Source organism: Culex pipiens, chromosome 1, assembly GCF_016801865.2.
Source record: "Culex pipiens pallens isolate TS chromosome 1, TS_CPP_V2, whole genome shotgun sequence".
Classification (NCBI taxonomy): domain Eukaryota; kingdom Metazoa; phylum Arthropoda; class Insecta; order Diptera; family Culicidae; genus Culex; species Culex pipiens.
In genome coordinates, this window is record NC_068937.1 from 82,263,384 (window position 1) to 82,272,643 (window position 9,260).

The following is a 9,260-nucleotide window of genomic DNA, read 5'->3' on the forward strand; positions in this document are numbered from 1 at the left end:
AAACGTACAAGCATATTGTACGATTGAATTAATTCTTTTGGTGAAAATTGCGTTTTTTATTTCTTTTGGAAATCATATCATTTATAATACTTTGCTTTCATCATAAGACTTTCTTTTGTGCTGACGTTATAAATAAACAAAGTCGATGTTATGAATTGAAAAAAGTTCTACCATTGTTATATTCTTTAGTAAGAAAGGCTCTATCTCACCCCAGGTGGGATTAAATCGGGTTTTTTCGTGGAAAGGTAGCTCAGGGGGTCCCTTTTCGATATCTGTGACCTAGAAAATATTTCACCTAGGGATTTTCGATTTTTTGTCATTTTCAGTTTTTTAACTATATAAATGGAGGCGCACGGTACTTTTGGTTACTTTGCGATTGCACAGCACCTCCATTAATTGCAATGGATACTGATCAAAGGGGTCGTCCATGAAATATTTCACAATATTTAAGGCCCCACCCACCCTTACAACCCGCCTATACCGGCTCCGTGGCTTAATGGTTACGGTTTCTGCCTCACAAGCAGAAGGTTCAGGGATCAAATCCCGGTCGGTACCTTTGAAATTTGGAATCAGGAATTTGAACTTTGAATATGAACAAAAACGAAAATGAATTAGGTGGGATTCGAACTCACACCTTTAGATTGGTAGTCTGGGACGCTAAGCAGTCGGCCATCAGATGGTTTACACTCTAGCAGTGAATTGATCCGTAGTGTTGCAACATGTTATTCTTCTCATATTAAATACGCGCTGATCCCTGATTTGCCTGACGGGATTGGAAGTCTAAATATAGATCGAGTTTCCTTCAGATGCTTGCTTCTATGTTTAGGCGGGGCCGAAAAATGCCCAGCGACCTCGGAATTGGACCGCAAGGAGCACTGTCATTCTGAAACGGGTCGTTGGAAGCAGCGCGAGGGCTATCACCACCTAATACCCGGGACTGAGATAAGTTGTATCAGCATTCGGCATATATATACAAAGTCTGATACAAACTATACTTTCCCATAATATCGCTACCGGTTAGCGGGTATTGGATTGGACCACACACACACACCCACCCTTACAACCCGCCTCCCACCCCACCCCCCTAATTTATTTCACAAAGATAAAACATTATTTTTAGTATGCGGCGTCCATAAAGTATGGCACACTAAAATCAGCAAAAAATAACCCCCTCCCCCCTATGCCACACATTGTCACGCAAACCCCCCCCCCCCCCTCTTGAAAAGTCCGGCACGCTTTGAAATTTGTTTTTTTTTACATTTTTACTTTTTTTAGTTCTGAGTTCAATCAATGCCTTGTATCATGTTTGATTTATGAGTTAAGCTTATCTAACATCAAATAACTTTTTTGTAAATATTTTAAGCCTGAATTTTCATTTTTTTTCTATTTCCAGTACCCTTGGTATCCTTACACAGTTAGTTGCATATACCTAGCTCGACTAATTTCAGCACAACCGATTAGCAGAAAAAAAACAAAATTTACGGTTGATTTGGCTGACGAGTGTTAGGTAGTGCGATTCTCGGCATACTGCAAAATAAGTTCATTGTGTTTTTACTGGATAAGGTACAACAAGTGCATTATTTATATAAAACATTTGAAATATCTGGCCTAAATAAATAAAATTGTTCGCTCTACAGCATTGCCTTGACGTTGTCGATTGCGAGATTCCTACTCGAAACTAGGTGTCCGAAGGCTTAATTGTTGAGGCAATTGCAAACCTCTTTTTACACCTTAGCTTCCATCCACCCCGGGATTCGAACTGACGACCTTTAGATTGTGAGTCCAACTGCCTACAAGCGACTCCACCGAGACAGGACCCAGGGAGACGACTCCTACACCTGGACTGAGCTAACGACATAACCTTTAGGTTATACCGGGACCAACATTTACTTCCCCGTCCGACGGAAGGCGTGATCAGACAAATCTCGTCTCGAAATATGCCACCGGGACCATCTGGGATCGAATCCAGGCCGACTGGGTGAGAGGCAACCACGCTTAGCCCTACACCACGGTTGTAAAATATTTACATAAAGTAATTCGATGTTTAATAAACGTAACTCATAAATCAAACATGATAAAAGGCATTAAGAAACAGAGTTGTTAATGATAGATATTATATACTTAAATCATTACTTACTTACTTGAATCATCAATCGTGATTTCAACAATAACAAAAATTAAAAATATTGTGAAATATTTCATGGACGACCCCTTTGATCAGTCTCCATTGCAATTAAAAGGATTAGGGAGGTGCTGTGCAACCGCAAAGTAACCAAAAGTACCGTGCGCCTCCATTTATACAGTTAAAAAACTGAAAATGACAAAAAATCGAAAATCCCTAGGTGAAATCTCGATTAAATTTTCAAAAGGTCCTATCTGCATAGGAAACCCATGAGGGATAGGTTGTTTTGAAAATTTAATCTAGAAATATTTTCTAGGTCACAGATATCGAAAAGGGACCCCCTTAGCTACCTTTCCACGAAAAAACATTTTAGGTACATTCAATTTCAATAATAATTGCCTTCCGCCATGGCGTGCCACCCATTTTTGTGAACACATCGTCATCAGATTCGGTGCGAAAGTGGCTGACCGGATTTATCAAATCTGGTGCTTTACGAGCTTCCATTCGCTTGTGTGCTGATGGACTCAAAATTCTGCTACCTAGCAGAAAGGATACAACTATGTTCGGGATTTCTTGAACAACACAAAGATTGAATACTGCAGTCATGACGATCGAGGTAAACGCCCCATGAAACAGGTCCTCCGTGGCTTGTACGACCTGGATTTGAGTGTGCTGAAAAAAGAGCTAAAAACTCTTAAGTTAAACGTAATCGAAGTCTTCAAGATGACGAGACACAACAAGGACATCAAGTACAGTCATCCCTCATATTCGGAACAGTTCGGCCAATGTTCAAAAAATCATAGAAAATCGTTAATTTAACTTAATGATTCGCTTTTACATTCATGTGAAACCTTTTCTTGTGATCTTTCGATTGATGTATCGACCAATTGTAAATTTTTACGATTTAATTCACCTTTTCAAAAAAAAACATTGACCCTTGAAATCCACAAATTTGGAACACTTTTTTCTTACGGATGTAAACAAACTTTGGATCTCTCCAGGCGTACAAATTTGTAACATAATAATGACTTCACACACTGAAACCAATCAAACTCAAGCTTAGTGATGATGATAACTTTTTTGTGAAAATATTAGTTAAATTCAGGTGTTCCACAATTGTGGGAGGCACAATAACATCCCACAATTATGGAACAGGCCATTTGGAGGCAGTGTTTTGCTACGCAGTATGAAATAGACTCGAAATGAAGTTTTTTGGTAGAAAAGTTCTACTTTTACTAGTGAAATAGCAAGAGAATGTCCAAATGAAGGTCCTAAAAATAGTAGGGTCGACAAACAAGCTGCATTTGGCATGCTATTGACAAATTATCACAAAAGTGTTCCGAATTTGTGGGTGTTCCGAATATGTGGGATGACTGTATCGATCAGCTGTACTTGGTTCATCTTGAGAAACGATCGACTACGCCGTCTGAGCTGAAAGCAGTTCGGGCAATTTTCAACATCATCGTGACTTGGGAACGTTATCATCCAGTGAATCGTGACGTGACGCAATGTTCAAACTGCTTGCAGTTTGAACATGGTGGAAGGAACTGTTTCATCAAGAGTCTCAAGCTTGCAACACAATCAACGAGAACATCGAAGCCAAATGCTTCAATTGCGGTGGCGATCATTCGACCAAGAATCGAAGCTGCCCAAAACGAGCTGAGTTTGTAAAAATTCGGCACCAAGCGACGACGAGGCACCAACCAAATCGTCGCAAAACACCATCAGCTTTCCCGGACGTGGATTTTCCTGCTTTGGCGTCACCAGGAGCGCGATCTGCTCGAGTGGTTCCAAATCTACATCCATTGCCGTTGAATCAGCGGCAAGAAGTTGCAGAGAATACAACACCTCCAGGCTTCAGTCAGCAACCGAGGGTAAATCAACCAGCATCAACAGATGAAGGCAGTAGTGACCTGTTTTCACCACAAGAACTTCTGAACATTTCCATCGAGATGACAACAACTCTGCGTGGGTGCAAAACTCGCCAGGAACAAGTAAGAACCCTTGGAGCATTCATCTTAAAATACAGTTCGTAGTTTACTCGTTCTAATGATGTTGAATATTTCAATGAATTTAGTTTTTTATTCTAGTTTTAAGTTAGGATTAGTTGTTACCATGATTTTTTTACCCAAATGTATTCTGTTCAATGCAATAATGTAAAACAATTTGAAGTAAACAAAATAAATATGATCAGGTGCAGGATCAAATCGAAGATCGACGAGTCTCTTCGACGGCAGCAAGCAGGGTTCCGAAGTGGCCGTTCGTGCGTTGGTCACATAGCGACACTTTGTGTGATCCTCGAACAGGTCAACGAATTCCAGGACTCCCTTCACCTGGTTTTCGTTGATTATGAGAAAGCGTTTGACCGTCTCAACCACGAAAACCTCTGGGAAGCTCTTGAGCGGAAGGGTGTTCCAGAGAGGATCATTAACCTCATCAAGGCGCAGTACGAGGCTTTCGTTTGCCGTGTTGTGCATAACGGAGTCTTGTCGGACCCAATCCGGGTGGTAGCTAGGGTGAGGCAAGGATGTATCCTGTCGCCTTTACTGTTCCTTATCGTCATCGATGAGGTGTTAGCTAGAGCGTTGGACCGTGTGCAAAACCGTGGGCCGATTAGGATGGAGCACTTCAACGACCTCGACTTTGCGGATGACGTTGTGCTGTTCTCGCAGATAAGGAGCGGCCGTGGCTGACTGGTTACGGTGTTCGCTTTCTAAGCGAATGGTCCTGGGTTCGATTCCCATCTGCTCCCAACGAGAAAGTATAGGAAATATTAATCTTGAAACTCTGAACATGAACGAAAAATCAAAGTCGCCCGAGTCGGGGTTCGATCCCCCGTCCTTTGGATTGGTAAGCAAAAATGCTAACCACTAGGCCATCACGGCTTGGTGAGCGATGCCTGGAATTAGGAATACTGTTACTATCAAACTATATACGCGCTGGGTCCTTGTCCATTTGACAAGGGTTCGGAAGTTCTAAATAACGTTTGAACCCGATTGGTGCAAACGTTCTTCAGGGTCGATTGTCGATAAAGCTGAAGTACCTCGCGCTCGGCTAGCCAGCGTAGAAATGGGTCACCGAAGCTCGGCAGAGCTAACACCTTCCAAATGCCTATGCGAGTTATTTGCATGTATAGAATGAAGATCTAAAAATACATGGAAACAACTCAATTTGTAAGAAGCGACTGCGTGGTCCCGTTTGGTTGGTTGCACACACACACACACACACACACACACACACGTTGTGCTGTTCTCGCAGAGAAGAAACGACATACAGAACAAGCTGGACGACCTAGCTGCATGCTCCTCGGCGGCGGGTCTGAAAGTCAATGTCTCCAAGACTAAGTCGATGGCAGTGAACACGGAACGCGCTCAAGGCTTCACGGTAGCTGGTGAAAACGTTGAGAAGGTCGACACTTTCCAGTACCTTGGTAGCCAGATTGCGCCAGATGGTGGCACCAAGCTCGACGTGTCCACGCGGATCAAAAAGGCCAGAGGTGCTTTCGCGGGTCTTCGCTCTTTGTGGCGCTCGAATCAAATCAGCTTGCGTACTAAACTGCGGATTTTGGCAGCCGATTAGGATGGAGCACTTCAATGACCTCGACTTTGCGGATGACGTTGTGCTGTTCTCGCAGAGAGGAAACGACATGCAGAACAAGCTGGACGACCTAGCTGCATGCTCCTCGGCGGCGGGTCTGAAAGTCAATGTCTCCAAGACCAAGTCGATGGCAGTGAACACGGAACGCGCTCAAGGCTTCACGGTAGCTGGTGAAAACGTTGAGAAGGTCGACACTTTCCAGTACCTTGGTAGCCAGATTGCGCCAGATGGTGACACCAAGCTCGACGTGTCCACGCGGATCAAAAAGGCCAGAGGTGCTTTCGCGGGTCTTCGCTCTTTGTGGCGCTCGAATCAAATCAGCTTGCGTACTAAACTGCGGATTTTTAACTCGAACGTTAAATCAGTGTTGCTCTACGGGAGCGAGACTTGGTGCGTATCGAGCCAAAACACGACAAAACTGCAAGTCTTTGTAAACCGCTGCCTTCGCAACATCTTTCGTGCCTGGTGGCCCCAGAGGCCAATACACATCGAAATCCGGGAGCGCAAGTGGAGATGGATCGGCCACACGCTACGAAAAGACACGAGATCTGCCGAGAAGCACTGGACTGGAACCCACAAGGACAACGCGGCCGGGGCAGACTAAGAGGCACATGGCGGAGAAGCCTCCACCAGGAAATCAGTGCTTTTGAAGATTCGTTAAGCTGGCGCCAAGTGAAGGTGAAAGCAGAGAACCGTCATCAGTGGAAATCCTTCAACGCGGCCCTATGCTCGCACTGGGGAGCAGGACGCAAGTAAGTAATTCAGAACAGACGTAGCATTTTAGGAGGAAAGGGGTGTTTAAAGGTTTGTGACTATCCATTCAATTACAATGAATATTGTTAACGTCAACTAGGGCGAATTGGGACACATGGGGCGAATTGGGACAGCAGTTTTAACCATGGTAGAGCACAATTTTTGATTTTTCTGGTTGGTTTCGGATAAAACAGACTCAGACCAACAAAATGTGTATATCCGTTTCCAAATTTAAACCCTTTAAGCACGGACGCACGGACATGACACCAGGAACAAATTTTCTTCAAATTTCTGAAGCAAACTATTTCTTGCGCTATTCAAGTTGTCGAAGTAGCATCGCGCGATTAAGCATGATTTCTCAAAATGTATTATGCATTCGCATTCGCATTCGCATGTAGATGGTGATCTTAGCGGGTTGCAGACTGGATTTCGTCATGTATATGTGATGATTGTCCATTACTGGTGCTTAGAAATTGATTAAAGGGAATTAAAACTAATTCTACCAGAACAGAACTGGCAGCACCATGAAAGCCATCCATTGCCGGCCGCTCCCATCTCCACCATACACCGGGAAGGAACAAGGATTCGGAGCACGGGAAGTGTTGATGCTAGCTTACTTAGAAAAAGGTAGCGAAACCGCAGGCTCTTTTTCACAACCCTATTGTGGAATTCGAACAAATTGTCCGTTTGACCAAATTTTATCGAATTTAAACAACAGGGCTGCGTAAGTGTCGCGTGGAGTTGGTAGTTTTGGAGGGTGATGGTCTTCGATTAGCCCTAAGCAAGCGATACGACCAGTGGTATAAATTAGGTTAGCGGATAAACCATAGACTAATTAAAGACTAAACACTCAGAACATTTTTTTTTCAAAAAATATGACTTATAAGCTGTGAACCGCGTGAACCCACATTGTACCGCATCGGCTCGCCCCCCGTATGACAGATTTTCTTGGCCGCACTGTTATTTTCGATTTTGCTTTGCGCTGATTTGCGCGCGCAAAACGAGTTTGTTTATGTTTTTATTTTGGCAAATCTGTTGACGGGTGGAATTTTTTTTGCCAACTTCTGCTTATAATTTCGTAAAATTAATTATCAGCATCACGTCTTCAAGCAATCGTTTTGAAACCGGTGCAGGTTGTTGGAGTTGGAGTGCACCAGGAGACATGACTGTGTCAGTCAGCCAGGTTCGCGGCTTTTCATGCAGCAGGGTGCAACGGAAGTGCCCAACATAAAGAAAGTTACGTCGCTGGAGTGAAAGAGTGAGAAAAGATTCTTGATGGACATTTGTGTTGTTTCAAAAACAATTGTTACTTTTAGGTTCACCATTTCGTCAGGCTGTTATCATCCACAAAAATCAAGTGTAAAATAGCTATCACAAGAGGCGGGCTAAAGGCCACCGTCCGCAAGAAAAGGAAGTACAAGTTGGTACGTTCGGCCGCCAAATCCAAGATCAATTTTGTGCAAACCGCTGTGGAAACAGGAAGGTCTGTGCGCACCGTCTGGACGCCAGCAACTTTGCCTGGGCTTCGGAGGGATGCACGCTAGGCACGTCGTGATCGATGCCGCGCCGTTTCATCAGTGGTACGAGAACCACTACCTGCTGCCGCAGGACAAGAAACGTGACCTGAAGGCCAGCTAGGAGGATGTGTTAGCCAAAAGGACAGCAAGCATCTGCTTAAGAAGTACGCCAAGCGTCAGAAGACTAACAAGATCGATTCCGCCCAGGAGTAGTAGTTCAACGCTAGACGTCTGCTGGCCGTCATCGCTTCCCGACCTGGACAGATTGGCCGTGCCGATGGTCCTGATGCTGTTCTGGGTTGCGCGGGCGATGGATCAGCGAAGAGAAGCGGAAGGAGGACATCTTGTGTACACGAGGAGCAGGTTCGGGAACTCCGATCGCTACAATCTTAGGGAAAAGCAAGTCAAACCAAAAGTATTTGTGAACCAAAATGTGAAGAATCTCAATGGTCGAATAAATTGAGTTAGAATGCAATCAAATACTATGCAAAACTTTTAAATTCAGGCACAGTTCTGAAAGAAATCCATTCAATAGATGATGTGTTAAAATGTATGAAATAATATTTGAAAATAATTCGTTATTTTATTACAAAAGTGAGCCAGCTCGCTCGCACGCGATTCGAGGTTTCCACCTCCGGTAATATTTAGTCGTGACTTGTCGAAGACCAACTCGCTCGTCTAGATGTTGATGGCTTTGGAGACGATTAAGAAAATTTCTTGATCGGAATCGCCGGGGTTCATTCTTTCTTCTTCTTTCGTTCACCTCCGGGTATGCGCTGATTTATTTCGCCAGATTCCTCGCAATTGGCCCTTCTCGGCGCTTATTCCGCCAGCCTGTCTAGATCTGTCCGAGTCGGATAGGGTTTGCGTCTGTATAATTAACCCCGGCACCTATCGGTTCAATTATGTTCGATTCACCAGTGTAGCCAGTTTCTGACATTTTGATCTGTCATTTTTGACAGTGAACCGGCCATGCCGAGGGGTCATAAAAAGGTTGAGTCATGGTTCAGATCCCACTGTGTAGTCTTTTATTAGTCTATGGATAAACTATAAATCTCAAAGCAAGCAATCGGATGCTGCTGTTGAGACAATTCCCGTTTAACAAATTTATGGAATTTAGTATTTTAGCAGATTAGACATTTATTCTCAAAACATCAATAAGTTTTCTCAAAATGTATTATGTCATTATTAAGTAAAACATTTAGCATTAGTATGGTGCTAGAAACAGTTTTTTGACATTAAGTTTGTCTTTATGGTTTTATGTAATTTAT

At 43.5% G+C, this 9,260-nt stretch overlaps 1 protein-coding gene and 1 pseudogene across 1 annotated transcript; both read left to right on the forward strand.

Moving 5' to 3' along the window:
- The first annotated feature begins 2,430 nt into the window (after positions 1-2,430).
- LOC128092408 (uncharacterized) lies at positions 2,431-9,260 on the forward strand. The gene is made up of 2 exons (XM_052706165.1): positions 2,431-7,730; positions 7,789-9,260. Exon 1 carries the CDS (start codon positions 5,571-5,573, stop codon positions 6,321-6,323), a length of 753 nt encoding a protein of 250 aa, XP_052562125.1. The 5' UTR covers positions 2,431-5,570; the 3' UTR covers positions 6,324-7,730; positions 7,789-9,260.
- LOC120430142 (40S ribosomal protein S8-like) lies at positions 7,635-9,260 on the forward strand (annotated as a pseudogene).